Source organism: Hemiscyllium ocellatum, chromosome 20 (genome assembly GCF_020745735.1).
Source record: "Hemiscyllium ocellatum isolate sHemOce1 chromosome 20, sHemOce1.pat.X.cur, whole genome shotgun sequence".
Classification (NCBI taxonomy): Eukaryota; Metazoa; Chordata; class Chondrichthyes; order Orectolobiformes; family Hemiscylliidae; genus Hemiscyllium; species Hemiscyllium ocellatum.
This window is the reverse complement of record NC_083420.1, coordinates 16,030,521-16,054,321: the sequence shown is the minus strand read 5'-3', so window position 1 is coordinate 16,054,321 and position 23,801 is coordinate 16,030,521. Positions and strand designations below refer to the sequence as shown.

General features: G+C 39.0%; 1 protein-coding gene across 2 annotated transcripts in view; it reads right to left on the bottom strand.

The window, feature by feature from the left end:
* The window catches only part of cops3 (COP9 signalosome subunit 3), a 36,290-nt gene extending 12,972 nt beyond the window's left edge, over window positions 1-23,318 (bottom strand). Inside the window, exons 1-7 of one of the 2 annotated variants that reach the window (XM_060840530.1) lie at window positions 23,176-23,318; window positions 12,513-12,642; window positions 10,010-10,122; window positions 9,848-9,897; window positions 7,992-8,084; window positions 5,885-6,064; window positions 5,300-5,440 (exon numbers count right to left, since the gene is read on the bottom strand). In XM_060840530.1, the coding sequence (XP_060696513.1) occupies window positions 5,300-5,440; window positions 5,885-6,064; window positions 7,992-8,084; window positions 9,848-9,897; window positions 10,010-10,122; window positions 12,513-12,642; window positions 23,176-23,230 (762 nt within the window). In that variant the 5' untranslated portion in view covers window positions 23,231-23,318. Of the gene's footprint in view, window positions 1-5,299; window positions 5,441-5,884; window positions 6,065-7,991; window positions 8,085-9,847; window positions 9,898-10,009; window positions 10,123-12,512; window positions 12,643-23,175 lie in introns of those variants that run through there. The other variant, XM_060840531.1, reaches the window with a different exon arrangement.
* Between the last annotated feature and the right edge of the window lie 483 nt (window positions 23,319-23,801).

The window sequence follows — 23,801 nt, the reverse complement described above, 5'->3', positions numbered from 1 at the left end:
GAGCACAACAGCATGCTGCAATTTTTTACTGTTCAAATAATAGTCCTTTTGACTATTATTCCTACCAAAATGGATGACTTCACATTTATCAACATTGTACTCCATCTGCCAGACATTTGCCCACTCACTTAAACCATCTATATCCTTCTGCAAACTTTCAGAGTCCTCTGCACACTTTACTCAACCACTCATCTTAGTGTCATCCACAAATTTTGACACACTGCACGTGTTCCCCAACTCCAAATCATCGAAGTAAATTGTAAACAAATGCAGTCCCAACACTGATCCTTGAGGCACATCACAGAAAAGCACAATTTATCCCCACTCTTTGCTTCCTGTTAGTTAACCAATCCTCTATCCATGCTAATACATGGCCTGTAATACCATGCATCTTTATAAGAAAGAAGTGAAAATCACAATCCACAGAGATGTGATTTGAGATGTTAAATGGGGGGACAACACCATGGCACAAAGAATTTAACAAGGATAAATGTAACACCACACATTTTTGACCAATGAAGGGAAGATTTGAGTATTATTTTAAAGGGTTAAAAGCTAGGAACACTGAAGGTTTAAAGATCCAAATGCAGCATAAATTTATGGTGCATGTAGGAATATTGTTTCTGCTAATGAGAAAATCTCAAACTAGGGAACATGGTCACAGAATAATAGGATACTAATAATAAATAAATTAAAACTGAGCTGCAATGCCTTGATTATGTTGAATGGCAGGGCAAGATTAAGGGGCTGAATGGCCTGCTCCTAATTTTTATGTTCCTAACAATGCCAAATAGCCAGTAAACAAGTCAAAATGATCCCAAAACTAGATCATGTATTCAAGATCTCTAAATTAAAATGCATGTCACCTACACTGAATTAAACCACATACTAGTGAGGTGAGGAATAGGAACAGAAAGGAGTTGAACACATGGCTACAGGGACGGTGCAGGAGGGAGGGTTTCGGGTTTTTGGATAATTGGAGCTCTTTCTGGGATAGGTGGGACCTCTACAAGCAGGATGGTCTTTGTCTAAACCAGAGGGATACCAATATCCTGGGTGGGAAATTCACTAAAGCTATTAAGGTGGATTTAAACTAATACAGCAGGAGGATGGGAACCAAAATTGTAGGACAGGTACAGAAGAGGATGAGAGTAGGGAGTTCCAAAATCAAGTATCTGACACTGGCAAGCAAGAACCTGGTTTGAAGTGTGTGTACTCCGAAATAAAGTAGGTGAACTGGCAGCGTGGGTTGGTACCTGGGATTTCGATGTTGTGGCCATTACACAGACATGGATAGAGCAGGGACAGGAATGGCTGTTGCAGGTTCCGGGATTCAGATGTTACAGTAAGAACAGAGAAGATGGTAAAAGAGGGAGAGATGTGGCATTGTTGATCAGGGACAATATTACAGTTGTAGAAAGGATGTTTGGGGACTCATTAACTGAGGTAGTATGGGCTGAGGTTAGAAACAGGAAAGGAGAAGTCACCATGCTGGGAGTTTTCTGTAGGCCTTCGAATAGTCCCAGAGATGTAGAGGAAAGGATAGCAAAAACGATTCTCGATAGGAATGAGAGAGGCAGGGTAGTTGTCATGGGGGACTTCAACTATCCAAATATTGACTGGGAACACTACAGTACGAGTGCTATAGATGTGTCAGTTTTTGTCCAGTGTGTGCAGGAGGGCTTCCTAACACAGTATGTAGACAGGCCTACAAGGAGTGAAGCCACTTTAGATTTAGAACTGGGTAACGAGCCCAGCCTGTTGTTAGATTTAGAAGTAGGTGAGCACTTTGGAGACAGTGATCAAAATTCTGTCAGGTTTACTTTAGTGATGGAAAGGGATAGGTGTACTCCACCGAGCAAGAGTTACAGCTGGAGGAAGGGAAATTACAATACAATTAGGAAAGATTTAGGAAGCATAGCATGGGGAAGGAAACTGCAAGTGATGAGCACATTAAAAACGTGGAGCTTATTCAAGGAAAAACTCCTGTGTGTCCTAGATAAGTATGTACCTGTCAGGCAGGAAGGGAGATATAGAACATGTGAGCTGTGGTTTACTAAGTGGAATCCCTGGTCAAGAAGAAGGATTAGGCTTATGTTAGGACAAAATGTGAAAACTCAGTTAGGGCACTTGAGGGTTACAAGGAAGTCAGGAGAGACCTAAAAAGAGAGCTCAGAAAGCCAGGAGGAGACAGGAGAAGTTGTTGGCGGATAGGATCAGGGTAAACCCTAAGGCTTTCCATAGATGTGTCAGGAATAAAAGAATGACGAGAGTTAAATTAGGGCCAATCAAGGATAATAGTGGGAAGTTGTGTGTGGAGTCAGAGGAGATAGGGGAAGCACTATATAAATATTTTTCGACAGTGTTCGCTCTAGAAAATGAAAATGTTAGTGAGGAAGATACAGAGATACTTGCACCTAGACTAGAAGAGATTGAGGTTCACAAGGAAGTAGTATTAGAAATACTGCAAAGTGTGAAAATAGATAAGTCCCCTAGGCCGGATGGGATCTATCCTAGGATCCTCTGGGAAGCAAGGGAAGAGATTGCCGAGCCTTTGGCATTGATCTTCAAATCATCATTGTCTACAGGAATAGTGCCTGAGGACTGGAGGATAGCAAATGTGGTTCCCTTGTTCGAAAAAGGGTAGTAGAGACAACCCTGGTAATTAGAAACCAGTGAGTCTCACTTTAGTTGTTGGTAAAGTGTTGGAAAAGGTTATAAGAGATAGGATTTATAACCATCTAGAAAAGAATAATCTGATCAGGAACAGTCAGCACGGTTTTGTGAAGGGTAGGTCGTACCTAACGAATCTTATTGAGTTTTTTGACAAAGTGACCAAACAGGTAGATGAGAGTAAACCAGTTGATGTGGTGCATATGGATTTCAGCAAGGCATTCGATAAGGTTCCCCACAGTAGACTATTATACAAAATGCGGAGGAATGGGATTGTGGGAGACATAGCATTTTGGATCAGTAATTGGCTTGCTGAAAGAAAACAGAGGGTTGTAGTTGATGGAACATGTTCATCTTGGTGTCCAGTTACTAGCGGCACACTGCAAGGGTCAGCGTTGGGTCCACTGCTGGTCGTCATTTTTATAAATGACCTGGATGAGGGCTTAGAAGGGTGGGTTAGTAAATTTGCGGACAGCACTAAGGTCGGTGGTGTTGTGGATAGTGATGAAGGATGTAGTAGGTTACAGAGAGACAAAGATAGGATGCAGAGCTGGGCTGAGAGGTGGCAAATGGAGTTTAATGTGGACAAGTGTGAGGTGATACACTTTGGACGGAGTAATCGGAATGAAAAGTACTGGGCTAATAGTAAGATTTTTGGGAGTGCAGATGAGCAGAGAGATTTCGGCGTCCATGTATACAGATCCCTGAAAGTTGCCACTCAGACTGACAGGGTTGTTAAGGCGGCATACAGTGTCTTGGCCTTTATTAATAGAGGGATTGAGTTCCGGAATCAGGAGGTTTTGCTGCAGCTGTATAAAGCTCTGGTACGGCCACACTTGGAGTAACGTGTACAGTTTTGGTCACGGCATTATAAGAAAGATTTGGAAGCTTTGGAAAGGGTGCAGAGAAGATTTACTAGGATGTTGCCTGGAATGGAAGGAATGTCTTACGAGGAAAGGCTGAGGGTCTTGAGGCTGTTCTCGTTAGAGAGAAGGAGGCTGAGAGGTGACTTAATAGAGACATACAAGATAATCAGAGGGTTAGATAGGGTGGACAGGGAGAGCCTTTTTCCAAGTATGGGGATGGCAAACATGAACAAAATCAGCATGGAAGATTATACTGAGCTCATTAGCTGGATTGTCAGGTACACAGTTTATTTTAAATGCAAAATCAGACAGTGTGGGATTGAAAAGTGAAATGAGTAGGCACCAAAATGTAATATCACTATTCATCAATTGAAAACAAAGTTTGCTTAATTATATGTTGTAACAAAGACATTAAATGTCTGATATGACAAACATTTTCCCATCGAGCACTACATGCACTATTTAGTATAAAGTCCTTCTGTAATACAAACAGAAGAAGTCTATTTCATCCTGCTATATGGAAAAATGCTGGTGGTTTCACTCAATTTATCAATGTAAACATGGGAAATGAGGCAGGAGATCCTAAGATACAAAACAGGGCAACCAGAAAGGATAGTAACCTTCAAGCTGCAACACATTTGTAGAATTTTGAAATGGTAACTTTTAGACTTTACCATTGTAGGCACCATCTCCCAGTCACTTTTTCCTCAGCACTACTATCATCATGTCAGCCGTGCTGCTCACAAGGTGTTCAACAGTTTACATGATATCCCAGTCCACATCTGAATTAAATCAAACCAAAGGACAGCAGGGGAAAGAGCACAAATATTAAAATAAATAGTTGAAATTAACCAAGTAATGGACATGCTTAGTCAGTTTGATGTACACATTTCTCACTGATACGCTTTTTTGAAGCCAAAAAATGCACACCACAATTTATTTGTATATCTTAGGTGCTTGACAATACAGATAATGAAGAAGCAGCTGGCATTTGTGGGAGGGCTACGAAAGGTGACCAAAAAATAGGTGGGAGAGAGAAGATTTGGGGAGGCTTTTAGGAAAAGATTCACAGGAAAGAGAAATTTGTCTCTCCCACCTTGCTTGGGAGAGGAAATCCAGGCAGAATGACAAGCCGAACACCCAGCAGGCAACTTTGGGCAGGCAACAAAAGAGAGAAAGAAGAATCAGTTGACGTTAATGCTCAATGAGGCAGTGACAACTGAATCAATGGGCTCTTTTGGAGAATTTCAGCAGATGCCCTGGAGTTTAAAGGCTTATCTTAAGGGAAGTCAAGCCTGAGACAATGGCAGGAGAAGATGAAGGTAAAGGAATAGCAGTGACAATTTTCCGCAGGCTCACCATTCAAGAAGTGCATGTACTTCAGGCTCAAGTCAAATAATTTCAAAAATATGCATTTTTTTTCAGCTACAGCTTCAAAAAATTCACATTCCAAATATTTATAATGTGTTGTGATTTGGAACATGGATTGGAAACTTTGTTAGATTCCAAAACAAACTAAAATTGCAAAACATCACACAGCATAAACCAAACGGATTTTCATTTTTAAAGATGATAATAAATTAAATGATTTTAACACACGAATCTGTAAAGACTCAGACTGACTGCGAAGTCTAAAGGGCATGCAGTATAATGTCAACAGTGCAGTTCAAAAAACATTATTTTCAACTAATTATGGCAAGCATTAGCCAAAAGCGAACTGCTGAAAATTCTCTTCTGTAATATTAAATCTGCAATCTCACCTTAATGAATCTTCCCACTATCTGTGATGTGTACTTGGGCAGCTGCTGAACTTTCCCATGCAAGATCAAGGAGACAAGAATATACTTTTTATAAGACTCCAACATAATGTGACTGACTGCCATGGCTGGAGTTGTTATTGCCTGAAGAAAAATAAAAATGGATACTTCTAATTGTTAATCAGCCATCTACTTTATGAGTAAAATTGCAAAAACAATAAATAAGATTTACAAAAGTAAAGGCAGGTTTCCCTGCTTGCACCACAATTGCAATACGACTCAAATTCCATGCAACGTGGATGCAATCTGCTTCTTAGAATAAAACTGACATTACACCTGAGGAGATACAGCCTTCATGAAAAGTAAATCATAGTTGTTAAACTGGTAGCATTTAAAACAGAGTCTAATAACCATCAGTCACCTGGTAGCATCAATAATTTGGAGGAGGGAATTCATAATCACAAAATACAGACATTGTTTTGCAACTTTACAAGAGTTTTAATATGCTAATTCAGTATGTTAAGGAAATAAATATTCAAAAAGTAGGATATGTTTTCTGATATCGTCCCCAACTATGTTCATTTTTACCTGTTCATAGAAATACAGTGCCCGCTCAAAATTCTTGAGTCCTGTGTAAATCATGCCACCATAATAGTAATAACATAAAAAGTGCTTGGCATCATAGGCTCCATTTTCTTTACAAATATCTGTCATATCTACTTCCAGGTAAGGAATTGCAGGATTGAAGCATTTTGCTAGCAGGCAAAGCTATAAAATGGAGAAAAAAGGGTCATTGAATATATAAAGATCTTGGATATTACTGTGCTTTTGAAAGCGAAGAGTAAGAAATCATGCACCAATTTGATAGCTGAACAGCTTTAAAAGATATAGTGATACAAAAGTCAACTCTCACAAAAGAATGAAAACAATGCAATCAGTTATAATCCACACACCAAATTACACAAAACTACATGGAAACATTAAATGGTGTAAGTCAGCATGCAAAAAATTCTTAAATATAGATTTAACCAAATATTGTGAATAAATGCAAAAAATAACTTGCACAGTGTAAGAATGCATGCACTTCTACCATTGATGAAATATTTCATGTACACACAGCATGGCACTTGATTACAACGTTTACTGCCTCTGATTTTGGCAAGCATTAGAAACAATCATCATCTGGACAGTGATATTGGGAGGCCCAAAGTAAATGTAATCCTCAAATCTACAACTTGTTGTACTGAAATACAAGTTTTAAAGTCAACTGAAACCATCTGAAGCCTAAACGGACAGCAAGTTACATCAAATATGTCATTCTGCTCAGCATTGCAACACAGACTGCTCACGCTGCTTGTTGTATAAATAGCACTTGTTTTGAAAAAAACTGGACTAATTTTCAGTCATTTAAAAGTACTGACAATAATTAAAATAACAGTAAATGATTGGATATGAGCATGAGGTATTGTTACTAAGTTTGCAGATGACACCAAAATGGGAGGTGTAGTGGACAGTGAAGAGGGTTACCTCAGGGTACAATGGGATCTTGATCAGATGGGCCAGTGGACTGAAGAGTGGCAGATAGAGTTTAATTTAGATAAATGTGAGGTGCTGCATTTTGGGAAAGCAGATCTTAGCAGGACTTATACACTTCATGGTAAGGTACTCAGGAGTATTGCTGAACAAAGAGATCTTGGAGTGCAGATTCATAGCTCCATGAAAGTGGAGTCGCAGGTAGATGGGATAGTGAAGACTGCATTTGGTATGCTTTCCTTTATTGGTCAGTGTATTGAGTACAAAGTTGGGGGGGTCAGCTGTACAGGACATTGGTTAGGCCATTTTTGGAATACTGTGTGCGATTCTGGTCTCCCTGTCAGAAAGACGTTGTGAAACGAGAGAGGGTTTAGAAAAGATTTACAAGGATGTTGCCAGGGTTGAAGGATTTGAGATATAGGGAGAGGTTGAACAGATTGGGGCTGTTTTCCCTGGAGCGTTGAGGCTGAGGGTTGACCTTAATAGAGGGGCATGGATCGGATAAATAAACAAAGTCTTTTCCCTGGGATGGGGTAGTCCAGAACTAGAGAGCATAGGTTTAGGAAGAGAGGGGAAAGATAGAAGAGAGACTTAAGGGGCAAAGTTTTGAGGGTGGTACGTGTATAGAATGAGCTGCCAGAGGAAGTGGTAGAGGCTAGTACAATTGCAACATTTAAAAGACATCTGGATAGGTATATGAATAGGAAGGCTTTGGAGTGATATGGGTTGGGTGCTGGCAAGTGGGATTAGATTGGGTTGGGATATCTGGTCGGCATGGACATGTAGGACCAAAGGGTCTGTCTCTATGCTGTACATCTTTATGATCAAGACTAATCCATTAAGCAACCCAGGTGCACCAAACACCAGATATCATCCATCTGATTGCATTTCATTCAGGTATTTTTCTCTATTAGTCACTTTAGTTTATGCCAAAATATAAGTGAAATAAAAATACAAATGGCGAAAATGTTTGACTTGCCACCACACTTCTAATTTTCAATTAAAAAAAAGAAAGAAAATGACTGTATTCCAAAGGGTATCTCAAATTATCAAACTATTCTCAAGAAACATTAAGATCCTCAAAAATATCATAACTGTCAATGAAAATATCATTCATTGTATCCAAATTCAGGCTAGTTGCACACAAAATAGCACATCTTACCTGGCAGAGGTCAGCATGAACTGAGGTAAGTTGGTTTGTATTCATCTGCATCTTGTCAATGGCCTGTTTTAGAATGCTAATGCCTCTCAGTGGCTTTAAAAGATAAATTTTAAATGAAATATCACTTTTATTCCTCTAATACATTAAATGCAAAAACAAAGTTTCTCCTGAACCAGTACCATTGGTATCAGTAGTGGGCTGAGCAGTATAAAATCTCTCATAAGTCCCATGCACTACATTATGAAAGTGATAACTTGACACAGAACTAAATCTTGCAAAATTTAGCATAAATTTTTTAATGCATCTCATATTGAAACCACTAATATGTCAATGTTATGTGTATAAAGTTGCAATTGTTGATAATCTACCTTCCCATATAAAAGCAGTCTTTGATCTATAATCGAATTTCTGGGTAACAAGTGTTTCAATACTGAACTATCCATCCTTAATCAGAGTGAAATTCATAATGATGTATTTCTTGAAATAGTATATACTTTGTTTTTGTTCTTACACTTAATGTAACTACTGCACTTCCCTGAATACATGAATGCCTAAAGTCACTGATCCAACATGAAATGTTCTGGTCGAAAACTCCTCATGCACTGATTTTATGCAGATAATTTTTACAGATAAAAGTCCTATCAAAAGAGATTGGCAGCATTTATGGAAATAGTACACTAGTATTAATGCACACTGTAAAAGTCCCAACTTCTGACCAATACCAATAGAATTCCACGTGCAAACATGTTTTTAAAAATCGCATATTTACACCCACAAAAACAGAGGTTGCTGGAAAAGCTCAACCGTTCTGGCAGCACCTGTGAAGAGAAATCAAAGTTAACCTTTTGGGTCCAGTTCCTCAGAGCCAGACCTCAAATGATAACTTTGATTTCTCTTCACATATACTACCAGACCTCTTTTTTTGGGCTATAAATATGCAATGTTTTAAAATCTCAAAACTGTTTGCACATGGAATTCTATTGGTCTTGATCAGAAGTTGGGACTTTTACAATATGCATTAATAGTAGTGTACTATGTCCATAAATACTGCCAATCTCTGGTAGGACTAATATCTGCAGAAATTATCTGCATAAAATCAGTGCATGAGGAGTTTTCCATCAGAACATCTGACGTTGGATCAATGACTTTTGGCATTCATGTATTCAAGGAAGTGCAGCAGTTACATGAAGTATAAGCACAAATGCTACCAGACCTGCTGAGCTTTTATTTTTCTGATTTACAGCATCTGCAGTTCTTTCAGTTTATACTGCATATTTACAAGGCAGCCATAAAAATTATTGAAATACAAAGCAGCATCATCTAGTAATCATATTTAACATCAACCTTTAAGGTGCATAGTATAGTTAAAGTAGTTAGTTAATAAGAAAGGAGATATAATCATAATCTTTATCATAGAAGCCAGGGTCAGCTCTGCGAAAAGGTTATCCAATTAGACCCATTCCCCCACTCTTTCCCGTACTTTGAAAATGCTTACTTTTCCAAGTACTTAATTTGACACTGTCCATAATTATCTGAAATTAGAAATATTTACTTGTAATTTTTACCTCATTTGCGATTTCTCAACATCATGTACTATTTCCATACTAAAAGAACAGGCGGTCGACTTGTAATGCTCTTCACTAAGCTGCTGAAATATGCAAACATATCCCTCATCTCTCCAATCTATGCCTCAAACCAACTTGACTTATTTGACTTTTAATAAACTTAATAGAACATGATATAATGATTATCCAGGTAATAGTTTCATAGTGATACTTTTATGCAAATATTCACAGCAATGTTTTATTCAAATACAGATGTGTAAGAAGTAAATGTGAAATATTACAAATGTTTACCTGTTTTCTTTCTACTAAAGCATTTGTCAATTGATGGCAAAGGCTGGCAACTACAGAAAAATGAAAATATAAACACAATCAGTGCTAAAAATATATTTCAATAAATTGAAAGTGAAGATTTGATTGTAAATGTGGAAAGCATATTATAGAAAAGGCACTTACAGGTATCTGTTGCATATCTGATGTGTTCACCATTGCAAGTGCTAATAAAAAGTTGAACTTGGGAAAATAAGGTCTCAAAATCTGGGATACTGGGCATAGAAAATTTCACATACCTGCACAAAAAAATGTTTAAAAATATCGACTTATATTATTCAATTTTCTTTGGTAATAAATCAAAACAATATTATTTTTCTTGCACCTAGCAATGTTAACCTAGAAAACAAGTCCAAACATACCAGTCTTCACAACTGCAATTATGTAATATTAAGATTTTCATCTAATACATTTACTTTTAATCCTTAAGGTTCTAAAGCATTTCAAAGACAATTTCTACAGCACCCACATCCAACCTGTTGAACAAGGAAGTGTGGGTTCTGCAACATGTCTACACAGAAATTCAGATTATCTCAATGCAAGAAATACAAGTACTGTACATTCAGACAGTGTGTGCAAATCTAGAGCATATTAGTAACCTCAACAGTATGTTTCTATCTCCAAAGTATATAATGGAAATTATTAACACAGGCTTAAATGTTAAGTGTATATCATTTTACAGACAGTTTGGTTCTACAAAGTAACACTTGCAATTTGGACTACTCCAGCTAAAAGTTTTCTGCATGACAAAACGTAGATTAGATTACTTACAGCATGGAAACAGGCCCTTCGGCCCAACAAGTCCACACCAACCCTCCGAAGCGCAACCCACCCATACCCCTACATTTACCCCTTACCTAATACTACGGGCAATTTAGCATGGCCAATTCACCTGACCTGCACATTTTTGGACTGTGGGAGGAAACCGGAGCACCCGGAGGAAACCCACGCAGACACGGGGATAACGTGCAAACTCCACACAGTCAGTCGCCTGAGGCGGGAATTGAACCCAGGTCTCTGGCGCTGTGAGGCAGCAGTGCTAACCACTGTGCCACCGTGCTGCCCCATATTCAGATTTCCGTATTTCCATATTCAGATCTAAACCTTTCAAAAACTAGAATATGAGCATTGAGTCAGTCATAGAGCTGTACAACTTGTCCATGCCGACCAGATATCCCAACCTAACCTAGTTCCACTTGCCAGCACTTGGCCTTCCAAACCCTTCCTATTCATATACCCATCCAGATGCCTTTTAAATTGTGCAATTGTACTAGCCTCCACCACTTCCTCCTACAGCTCTTATTTTTATACATATCACCCTCTGTGTGAAAAGGTTGCCCCTTAGGTCTCTTTTATATCTTTCCCCTCTCACCCTAAACCTATGCCCTCTAGTTCTGAACTCCCCCACCCCTGGGAAAAGAGTTTGTCTATTTATCCTATCCATGTCCCTCATGATTTTATAAACCTCTATAAAGGTCACCCCTCAGCCTATGCTCTAGGGAAAACAGCCCCAACCTATTCAACTTTTCCCTATAGCTCAAATCCTCCAACTCTGGCAATATCCTTGAAAATATTCACAACATCTTTCCAATAAGAAGGAGACCACAACTGCACGCAATATTCCAACACTGGCCTAACCAAAGTCCTGTACAGCTGCAACATGACCTCCCAACTCCTGTACTCAATACTCTGACCAATAAAGGAAAGCACATCAAACGCCTTCTTCACTATCCTATCTACCTGCGACTCTATCGTCAAGGAGCTATGAACCTGTACTCCAAGTCTCTTTGTTCAGCAACACTCCCTCAGACCGTACCATGTATAAGTCTGACATAAGTTTCAAAGCACACCTTGAAGAAATTATTGACCAGTTTCTTTCCATTAAATTTCATCCTGGTTTCTACTTTCACACACTATACTTCAGGGGACAATTACCAAAGGCAACAGATATTCTAGAAACCAATTAATTAGACAGTAACTTACAAAAGCAACACACAGTCTTTTAAGTAACTAACACTTAAAAACTTAGTGAATATGAAGCTCCTTCTAATCACAGGTAGCTTTTCCCTAAAAAATCATTATTGCTAGCTATAGAGTAATAGTTTACTTCACCATCTGTGTCGCTAGTGCAATGACTAACGAGTACATCAAAAGTGTAGAGTCCCATATCCTCTAAAATCCTCAAAATGCACAACTAACCCTTTGAAAATTAAATCTGAGGTTTACACTCATTTGCATAATGAAAATCTAGCCTTAAGACTATTACATGTCAATGGCCACCTACAGAGTTTCACAACAGCCAAAGTTTGGACTACCATGGTCAGATTAACTTGTGTGGTTTAATTACTTGATGATATACTTTGTTTCTAGTACATGAATAAATAATTCCTAATGTATGCAAGTAGCATTGGCTTAACTGCCTTCTTTCTGATATACTTTCATCCAAACTGATAACATTTTCTAATTCCTTAACATATGACTAAGCCACCGCAGAAGAGGTAACTTCCTTAAATGAACAACCATAACATTTTTATGACAGGAACAAGGGAAAAATATCATTATTCTATATGAATTCCCCCAACCAAATAATTTACATTCTACGATGACACAATAATCATTTCAAACTTACAATACAGCCAAGACTCCCAGAGAATGCTCCTGCACATCCAACGCACCTAGCACTGTATCCAAGTGAGACAAGTTTTTTGCAAGCAGCTCTCCGCTCTTATTGATGAGGTCACATAGCTGAGTCATTTGACCTAACAAAAAAAGTAAACCAAGTGTTAAATCTATACAACTAAAAGTTTGCTTCAAACAAACAGAAAATTGATGATTATCTGCCCACTCTACTAAGTGATTTCAATCCTCTTCAGTTAACTGCTATGTATTTAATGCTATCAACAAATTTTGATATTAAAACCATGATATGCAACCAAAGGATATTTTAAGAAATAGCATCCAAGTATGGCACACCACTGTTTACACCCTTCATATTTTCTGAAAAACCCGTCCTTTCCATATAAATAACAAACTAATCAAACTGTCAGCTTGATGTCAATACAAATTTTATTGAGAAGGCCCTGTGACCATATCCATTGCCTTTTGAGTGCACATTTCATTGCTTCTATTTTTTTCAATACCCCTATGGTTCTTATGAAGTTATATTGGCCAGTGATTAATTTACATCTTTTCAAACGAGTATTAGTCATATTTACTTTAAGGCATGAGTAGCTTACTTCAACTCAATGCTGACCAATTCAAACAATCTTCCTCTATTTTAAACCGTTATGCTGAACTGTCTTAAGTTCAACAACTCAACTCCCATATCAAAAGGAATTTTGACAGATCATGATAAAAAACTGCTAGTTGTTTCTCTACCCCTGAATAAGGTTGATAATTAATGAATGACAGCAGGGCTCATATTATTTCCATTTTGAAATACTCAATTTGTTTTCCTATATGATTACTCCACCTCTCTTTTGCATAGTTGCACTTCAATGTGATAACCAAGGCAAAGCAAGTGCCTTGTTTCCATAGGATATCTCTTTCATCACTCTTTCATACACTGCTATAGCTTTATTTTTGAAAGTCTATAAAGTAATTTTACTATTTCCCTTTTTTACCAACGGGTGAGTGAGTGTTTCTTTTCTATTATTAGACCCACGTTTCCTTTCTAAAATCCCTTAAATTTAAGTTTCTCTGCTCAGCAAAGTTTCTGTGCTTTATGATTGGTTATTTTCCTGAGGTTTCACACACGAGATACAATTCGCACACAAAAACTTCTGCAAACAGTTAAAAGTTTATTAAAGCTTGTACAAGCTGGGTGACCCCCTTTATCCTCCCTTGCAGGCGTGCAAGCTTGAGTCAAAGTGAGGCCCTGAACAAAGCAAATACATCCCCTTTACACAGGTCAGTTGTCCATGCCTCCGATGCTCTGGCCACTCCCCCACAATCACATACCATGAAAGACAACCACCAATTACTCACAGTCACGTTACCCCAGGTACAATGTCAGAATGAAATCATCCTCGGAGATAATGCAAATGCTAATGTTCTAATCCTAGGGAATCTTTATGCAGATGATTTTCTGACTCAAAGATTCCCCAAGACAATGCAGGTGCGACATACCTCTGGCCAGAAAGCATTTCTGGATGGAAGAGATTGAATTATAGTTTAACTTGACAATAGCAGGGGAGTAATAGCAAATGACTGTCTAAATGAAGTGTAAATTATAATGGATAGTCATCTGCATTCTTTCATGATTGCCATCCCCATCCAAAGACAGTGTAGTTTAACCCTTCACTATTACATTAATGTCCAGAGAGATATTCCCATTTAATCTTTTAATGTTACATATGTCTTGAGACACAATAATAAATTTGCACTGATTATTGCCTGTTTAACTGTTTCCAACTGCCTGTGTTATTTTGGCTTTAAGTTAAAATATTTAGGCTTTAAAAATAGTCCATCAACAATTCTTACATTCATTTGAAAGATGGCACCCTTCAGTAGTGAATTGCAGTTACAGCCTAAGCAGTGCACAAAAGCCTTTCAAGCGTGAGTATCACCAGTTCAGATACAACTGACACTAAACGATATAAACCTGAAGATCCTAGGTCAGATCTTCCACTCACATTAAGTCACTTCATTTCAGCCAGACCTAGAGCTGACTAATCTTTCAACAGACAGAGAAGGTGAAAAACAAATTTTAAGTTTCTGCTCTCACTTTAAAATGAGTGCCGCCAGAGGAGAGCATCATGTTCAACTGTGACATCCTATACATTCAAATACTCAAACTCAAGTTCTCCCCCCTCACCTTTTTTTTTCTCTCTCTCACTCACTCGCACACACACTCGCACACCAAATTTTGATCGTTACTTTGTGAAAGTTAGATACCAATATGAAACCAAATGTACTAATTTTCTTAAAGCTGGGTTAATTGCGTTTCAAGGTCACACCATTCTAAAGCAGGATTTCTTAAACTGATTCACAACCCCCAATGGGATCAGCTGAAACAACTTGGGGGTCCCAACTCCCAAACTTGTATTGGTGGCCATGAAGTACAGCAGGGCTCAATAGTGCGTTTGGGGCCAGGATGACTGGCCAAATAGTCTGTCAATTAAGATGGTCAGTACCCACAGCAGCCAAGCTAGTTTAGACCATCCCATTGACTAACTAATCAATCAATGATTGCTATTTTTCTGAACAACAATCTTTGGCCTTTAGGACATGCCAAATTGAGTAATGTTCTTTCTTTCTTTTTTGCCTACCTCACAAACTGGACACTTCTCTAGATGTATGCTGGAGTTTGTTCTACTGCTTGAATTGAATATGACTACAAATGACTCTTCCATACCCCACTTCCCGACTCTGACGATGTCTGCTCCACGACGCAACTTGACTGCAACTGCCGCCTTCCCCCGATTCTTGAGATCCATTCCTCAATGCAACCAGAGTGCAAATAAATGCTTGACGCTGCAAGTGAGAGCACACGCAACTGACAGCGTGTACAACAACGGTTTAAATGGTCTATGTGAATATGAAAGTACAAGTCTAAGAGTGAGTGATTGTGTGATGAGAGAGGGAGAGGGAGGGAGACAGAGACAGACAGTGAGTATAGGTTGTGAAATGCGTTTTATTTGATACTAACACCTGTCAAACACTGAACACCACCTGCTATAATTCTAAAACCAAGTGTAAACATATTTATTCATTTATCCTAAACTCACCAAGTCCAACAGACACATGACTGCACATCATCCGTCAGTGCTTTGAAGTTTGCATCTTAAGACTGTTACATAAAGTCTGTTAAATAGCAAGTGTGATACTTGAATTTGATTACCTTAATTTGAAGTGCTACAGCATTAAATTGGGAGGACCGCACAATAATTTCAATTTAAATGCATTCACTGCATTGATCATATGTGCCAAGTCTCTGTCGTTTCTCTGGTTCAATGCATTCAATTTTGATGTTATGTTTGCAAGAAATTCGGTCTAACAACCACGGTATGTGACAGCTCACTGCATGCTTCATTCCTTAATTTAAGGAAAGCAATGCTTTTCAGACAACAGATCTAAAAATCTTGACTTAAATGCCTCACATCAGCATGGAGGATTAGTTCACCACAGACAGCTTGGAGTTTATTGAATAAGGATTTAAACAAATCAACAAATATAGTTGCCCAATTGAACCCAGATCCCTGGAGCTGTGAGGCAGCAGTGTTCACCAATGAGTCACCATGCCATCCAGCTATAGTCACTGGTTTGTGCTGGATGGATAATTCACTTAATTTGTCTTGATCACATTTGGAATTCCTAATTGTTTAGGGAAATTAATTTTGACTGAGTAAGCATATAACTACTTGAGATTTCAGGATTTTTCTTTTTTTTAAAAAAGTGTGCACATTCTGTTAATTCTTTCCACATAATCTATAATCGGGGCCTTGACATTACTCAAAATTACAAGGCTCAAAATTTACAAGCTTAACAACTTTCATGAGAGAAATTCAAATCTTTATTTGTTAATGCTTGTTGTTGCGACTTTAGTGCTAATTGACAGAATTTCTACAAAATGTATCAAAGTCCACATTTGTGCCAAGCATGGCTGGTACGCCTTCAGTTGTGATGGAAATTAGTTTCTTGATTGGAATGTTTTTGAGTAAAAAATGAGGTCTGCAGATGCTGGAGATCACAGCTGAAAATGTGTTGCTGGTCAAAGCACAGCAGGCCAGGCAGCATCTCAGGAATAGAGAATTCGACGTTTCGAGCATAAGCCCTTCATCAGGAATCTGAAAGTCTGAATGTATATCCTCACTTCTATTCTCTTGGTAAGTAATAAGAGGATAAGAAGACCATCTTTAGGAGTTTTGCCCTTCAGAACTATAGGTATAAAATGATCAGTCATCGTATTAGTGACAATTATTCACAGTCCTTGTCCTGCTGTAGTTGACGAAAAGCATCTTTCGACAAAGATTCCACTCATCACAGAAGCACAAAGTGACATGCTCTAGATTGCTGTTATTTCTTCCTTGTTCTTAAAAATCATTAAATAAAGATTCAGCAACTTTTCAAATTACTTCAGCAACTGCGAACATTCTTGTGTTTTGCCTAAAGATGGCAAGTATGAAATCATGCTTCAGCACAAACCTTAACTTTTGCAGCTGATTTTTAAAAAAACAAATGTTGAGCTTTCAAAACAGTTTTCAGCTTGTCAATTTTTTTGTCCGAAGTATTCTGCTCAAGAAAATACTATCCTTAGATTTACTGTGTACTGTTCTGGTGTCATTACAAATTCTCCTTTTTACTTATCAATATAATTTAATGAAATTTAAGACAGACTCTCATCTTTTACAGTTGTTAACAGAAATTCATTTTCCCATTCAGCATGGAAGTTCTACATTTTTAATTGGTCTAGGCTCATCATCCTTCATTATTGCTTCACCCTACAGTTTGTCACAAAACTCTGCTGCATATCACGCTGCAGATAGGTCTCTGGATTCATGCTTCTGGAACATCCAGAATGCTGCTAGCTGCTTTCAAGTGTGAAGACATGGGAGCTCACGTCAATGGTCATGATTTGTTTCCCCAGCACTGGTCAGCAGTTCCCAAACCTCATAGATCTACAAGGTAAGCAGTTGAAGAAAAAAAATATGCAGGTCTACAGAGAACAAATGCAGGAGTGAAACTAACTGGGCTGCTCTTCCACTAGTCTGGTTGGACACGATGGGCCAAATATGCTTCTTTATTTCTCGAGACATGTTAAGGGGCTAATTTGCTCTGCTGACCTGCAGGAAATTGGATGTGCCGAGGCTACAGGTTGTATGCTTCTGTCTTAGGGTAGTATGTCTCCGTCTTAGAATGTAAGGAATTTACATTCCCATCTCTTGCCATTCAGAGCCATTTGCACGGCTATTTCCTAGTTATTCAGAGTTAAAGAATTCATTACATTATCATTCCCTGTTCAGAATCAATAAGAACATTGCAATTAAAATTCTGACCACTTCCTGCAGTTTAAAAAGAAAATCACAACAGATCTGGCCATGAAGGGATGATTTACATTACATTGTTTCAGGAAATGATGTGATCACTACATTGTGTCTGTGGGGGAATGGCTGGAGGTCATCTTGTGGGTATTACTGATGGTAATGTGAAACTCTTGCATTGTATAAAGGAAGGACTGTTTCTTTCGTTCAGGGAGATCCCTTGACATGACTTCACAAGCTCTGCGAAGAGTGTTAAGGGTTCCTCCACAGCTTGTACTTGCTTAATAAATTTTGGTTGTTCACAGAAGTTGGTATATTGCAGTTGCATCAAGTACATAAGAATCTCAAGAAAAAGAACCCAACACTAGTAATGTAATATAATGACTTCACACTTCAGTTTCTAGGATATTTTTTACTAATTTGTTTATATTGCCACCAGAAAACATATTTTACCCTACAAAGATTGATTGTATGGACCAAACTGAAACCAAACATAATGCACCAAGCTAGCAAAGCCTATTGAGACTGTGCACTTTTCTCTATCTGGGCAGTTTCTAGAAGCTTTACATAAGCAGATGGTGAGATCAACTGTTAGACTCTGTGATCAATGGTCCTGGAAGGACAAGAGTGGCAAAATCAGTGAAAAACCTCCAATTGAAAGTATCCCTCCAAAGCCATGAACTATCCTGAGTTCCCCATTTCTTCACAATCATTGGACCAAAATATGGAAGTATCCTTCCAAACAATATGGTGTTTGTACCCAATCAAGGTGGACTGCAGCAGTTCAACACAATGGCTCAGTAGCATCTCTCAGGGCAATTCAGGATGGGCAACAAATGCTGGTTTTGCAATAACACTTGCATTCAATTAACAAATTTAAAAAATGATGTTGCCAGAACTGAAGATCTTGAAGTACAAGGTACAGTTGAGGAGGGAGACTGATGGAAGATTACGTCAAGATGTATAAAATAACAAGTAAAGATGGAGTACATATTTCCTTAGGGGAGAGGTCGAAAACAAGAAGTCATAGGTTTAAAGTATCATGGGTGTCAGGGTAAGATGTGAGTTAAGGGGAACCTTTTACAAACAAAGGTTGATTGGGACCTGGAACACTGTCTGAATGTAATACAGTCAGAAACATTCAGCACATTTAAAAAGTATTTGGACATGTACTTTAGTTGCAGTACCAAGACAAGTTTTAGCCATCTTGATGCAGATATGAGAGGCTAACACGACCACTTTCGCTGCTATTAATATTCGTGATTTTAAGAAAGGAGATAGTGGTACAGCTAAATCCCAGGAACAAAAACAGAAACCTGAATTTCAGATCAGGTAATTGTGTCCTCAAGACATTATAAATCATTTTATTTTGGATTAGAGAACATTAGCGTTATTAGTTATGCTGCTGGACTAGTAATCAAGAAACAAGAGTTCAAAGCCCACCACAACGTCCAGAGAATTTAAATACAATTAAACAAACCTGTCATTAAAAATTGCACCAGTTAAGTCACCATGCAACCATAGGACTGTTGTGAAAATCCATCTCATTCAATATCAGCTTTTTAAGAGGAAAATTTGACAGCCACATCTGGTGTGACTTATGTATGACTCCAGACCTACTTGCAGTTGACTCTTAAGTGTCTTCTGAAATGGCCTAGAAAATCACTCAGTTGTTAACAGTGCAGTTTACAATCATTTTCTGAAAGGCAATTAGGGATGGGCAACAAATACTAGCCTTGCCAATGATGTCCATTTCCAATAAAGGAATTTTTTAAAAATCACTTTTTAAAATTTCTAACATGCAAATAACCAAGATCATACAATTAAATGTTCATTCTCATAATGTACTATATTTAATTAAATTAAATTCCGAAAGAGTTATCACAGACTCAAAACTGCTTCTCTCTCATCAGATGCTGCCATACCTGTTATATTTCTCCAGGATTTTCTGTTTCAGACTTCTACCATCTGCAATATTTTGCTTTAAGTGGCAAATTCAGTGCCACTTCTGTTCCAAGCATGCCCATCTTTAAGAAATTCAGTTCTTCTCACAAAGTGCATTGACATTTTAATACTTTGGCTCATTCACTTTCATTGCTTTTGATCTCCCTTGCAGTGTTTGATAAAGTATTTCTAAAAGTCACTTTCACAGCTACACCTCCTTCCTCAATGACATCTCCGGCTACACCTGATTCCATGGATTCCAACTGATGTTCCATTCTTCATATTTAAGATTATAAGTATCTCCAAGATATATAACATTCCTCAGACTGCGGCTCCTGCCACAACCTGAGAACCATACTTGATGCCATGTGTCATCACATGCATATTCTTGATCCTTCTCTCCATCATCTGCAGTTTTTTTTTGTCTCATGATATCTCAAAGCTGTCCTGATCTCCTGTTCTATTTCATTTTTCGTCTAATTCAACAATTCAACAAAAGACTTTTATCTTCCTATCAGACGTTAAGATATGCAAGCTCCAAAATCTCAAGGCCTTCTGAAGAATAGCCATATTGGACTCAAAATAATAACTGTAGCTCTCTGCAAAGACACTTCCAGAGCTGCTGGAAAAAACTATTTGTTGGTGTTGTTTGAGGAAGGAATGTTAAATGATGAGGCTCGCGTGAAAGATGACACCTCCAAAAATACAGCACTCTCAGCAACAGTGGTAAGTATTAGGATAGGTTACATGATTAAAGGAGCAGTAGAATCATGATGCTGCCTGATATGCTGCGCTTTTCCAGCAACACATTTTTCAGCTCTGATCTCCAGCATCAGCAGTCCTCACTTTCTCTTAGGTTACATGATTATCAGACTGGTGCTAGAACTACAATCTTTCCAAATCAGAGACAACCGCAGTACATCAAGTCAACCAGACATCTCCAGTAGTTATCTAAATTTTGGAACTGGTTGCAGCATTGTCTCTAAACTTTACTCAATGTTTAAAAGTTATATTTGAGTTGGGTCTATCTACGAAATAGACTTTTGCACTATATTTATTGTCCCAAATACTCCAGCAGGAATGATGGAAGGTAACACTTACATTTCCATAGTAAAACGCACAATAGACATTTCTTTTCAAATTAATTCCCTGTTAGTTTAACTGTAATTCACTTAAAATTTTAATGCCTAGAATTCCACATTAAACTTTCCTGCTTGCATCTCAAATGAATTTGCAACAGAGCAAACCCTAACCATTGTGACTACTGTATGAACAAACTTGAAGTTGCACTCAGCAATTCAAGATTATTTAACAGCACCCCTCTCCCCCAACCACCAAGAACAAGGCCCCAATGTTGCAAAACACTGAGCCACAAACCCCATGGCCAGACTTAATCACGATTTTATACCAGAAACTTGAAGTTTCTGATCAGTCACTCGTTATTCATGGAGAAGGCCCACCATTACCTTCACAACACAGTAATGTAGCTCTGCCACTTTGCAATGTCCTAAGCCAAATTTTAATAAGATCTGTAAACTCTCAGCTTCAGAACAAACATGCATTTACATACAGGAAACTGCCCTAAGGCAACAGCAAGATCTAATAAAAAATTAACAAAACCAAAGGAGGCACTTTAAAAATGCAATAAAATTTCCAGCATCTGCAGTAATTTGTTTTTTTTGAAGGAGATATTATAATTGGTGATTAAAATTTGATCAAAGTGGTCAGATTTAAGGAAGCCCTTAAAAGGACATGGGAAGAATTGCAGAGCTTAAGGCCTCAATGGATGAATACACAGAAGCCAGTAGGAATTGAAGAGTTGACATCTATAAGAGGAGCACAGAGAGAAAGACCAAGGTTGTATCTGAACATGGGGAAATAATTTTGAAGTATATATGACAGTGGAAATCAATGTGGGAAAGCAATGGACAAACTGAATTTAATGCAAGTAAGCCTACTTTAGTGCTCTAAATTTCCAGTTTCAAGAATTATTTGTAACTCTCAACCTACTAGTATAGGTCCGGGTTGAGCCTGAAAATAAGTCTTGTACAAAATCTGCTGATTCCACAATTGCTTAGCTCATTTGGCTGGACAAGTGGTTTGCAATTGCAGAGTACTGCCAACACTGAGGGTTCAATTCCCTGACAGCTGAGGTTTCAATTAAGGACTCAACCTCTCTCCTTGCCTGAGGCATAGGGACCCTCAAGGTAAACTACCATCAGTCATAGAGATGTACAGCACAAAAACACTCTTCAGTCCAACTCGTCTGTGCCGACCAGATATCCATTCATTCCTGATGAAGGGCTTTGCCCGAAACGTCTATTTTCCTACTCCTCGGAAGCTGCCTGACCTGCTATGCTTTTCCAGCACCACTCTAATCTAGACTCAGGTATCCTAACCTAATCTAGTCCCACTTGGCCCACATCCCTCTAAACCCTTCCTGTTCATACACCTATCCAGATGCTTTTAAGTGTTTTAATTGTACCAGCCTCCACCACTTTCTCTGGCAGCTCATTCCATACATGAACCACCATCTCTTTAATGAGAGAGCAGAGACTATCCCCTGATGAAGGAGTGTCGCTCCGAAAGCTAGTGTGCGTCCAATTAAACCTGTTGCACTATAACCTGGTGTTGTGTGATTTTTAACTTTGTACACTCCAGTCCAACACCGGCATCTCCAAGTCATGACTTACATAATAAGTTGAATAACTAACTTATAACTTTCAAAATCGATTGGTAAAGAAGCTAATCACTTAAGGAGAGGGAAGCAAACACCGTTGGGAACAGTAGAACTTGAAAATGAACACACTGGTTGTACTGGAGTCTCATTTTCAGAAATAAAAGGCCAATTTGTGCTATTCTCAAGTATGGCTGGATTTTCCTCCCGGATTTACAAAGTGGAAAACGAGACATCTGTTTGGATTACACCAGGCACCTCAAAAGTATGTTAGTAACTGAAGAATTGCCTGCCCTTCCATATAACCTCTGTGGATGGGATCTGATAGCTGCCTAGGCCCAATGTTACTGAGTTGAGCTGAATGACGGCCGCGTGAGCGAATCAGCGGCGAGAGGCGGGCGTCAATCACCGCCCGGAGACCAATGGGGCCTGGCAGAGGCTGGTATATCCGGTGTCATGATGCTCACTCTCGTTGAGGTAAACAGGCCGCGGAACATCCATCAAACGAAAGCAAACAGTGTGGAAGACCTTCTCTCCTCCCGGTACGAGGAGACACTCGGAAAGGATCGAAGCTTTCACAGTCTGAAGGGTAACCGGCGCTTGGAGGGAGGGCAAGGAACGAGTATCTTTACCCTCCCCTTCAAAATCCAGTCTGGGAAATCACCCTCGTTGGCACCGCCATTCCTTACCTTGGGAGGAGAGCTGCCTCACGCTGTTGACGAACTGCTCCAAGGCGGACGCCATTTCTCAAACCGCCTCCCTTGCTCCTCATTCAAACACCGTGACACAGCAGCGGAGCGGCGCGGCCGACCGACACCTCTCGCGAGATCTCGGCTGCGGCTCTCGCGCGGGAGGGGCGGGAGGAGAGCCTCGTGCCAGGACTGAGGGGCCTGGAGGCGGTGAGACATCTTAAAGCTGTATGACAAGGGTCTGATCTGCAGAAGGGTTGCTGCGCCTCGGCTCAGCTTTTTCTCCAGACACGCTGCTGAGTTGCTCCAGCAATTCCTGTTCTTGTTCCAACAGCCTCTTGTGGTGCAGTGGTAGTGTCTCCACCTCTGGGCGAAGAAAGTCTAAGTTCAGGTCACACCTGTTCCAGAATGACTAATAACATCTCTGTGCAGGTTGATCTACACAATATCTAAAGCTGCATTACAGTAGGCACTTGTAATAGTCTGGGTTCCCTGCTTCAGAGGGGTGTAGTGACAGTTTCATTAGAAAATAAATTAGGTTGATTAGAAAATGTCTAAAGCTATATTTCAAATGTTCCTTGTGGTACACTGGTACTGTTCCTACCTCTGATTGAGGAGAACCTGGG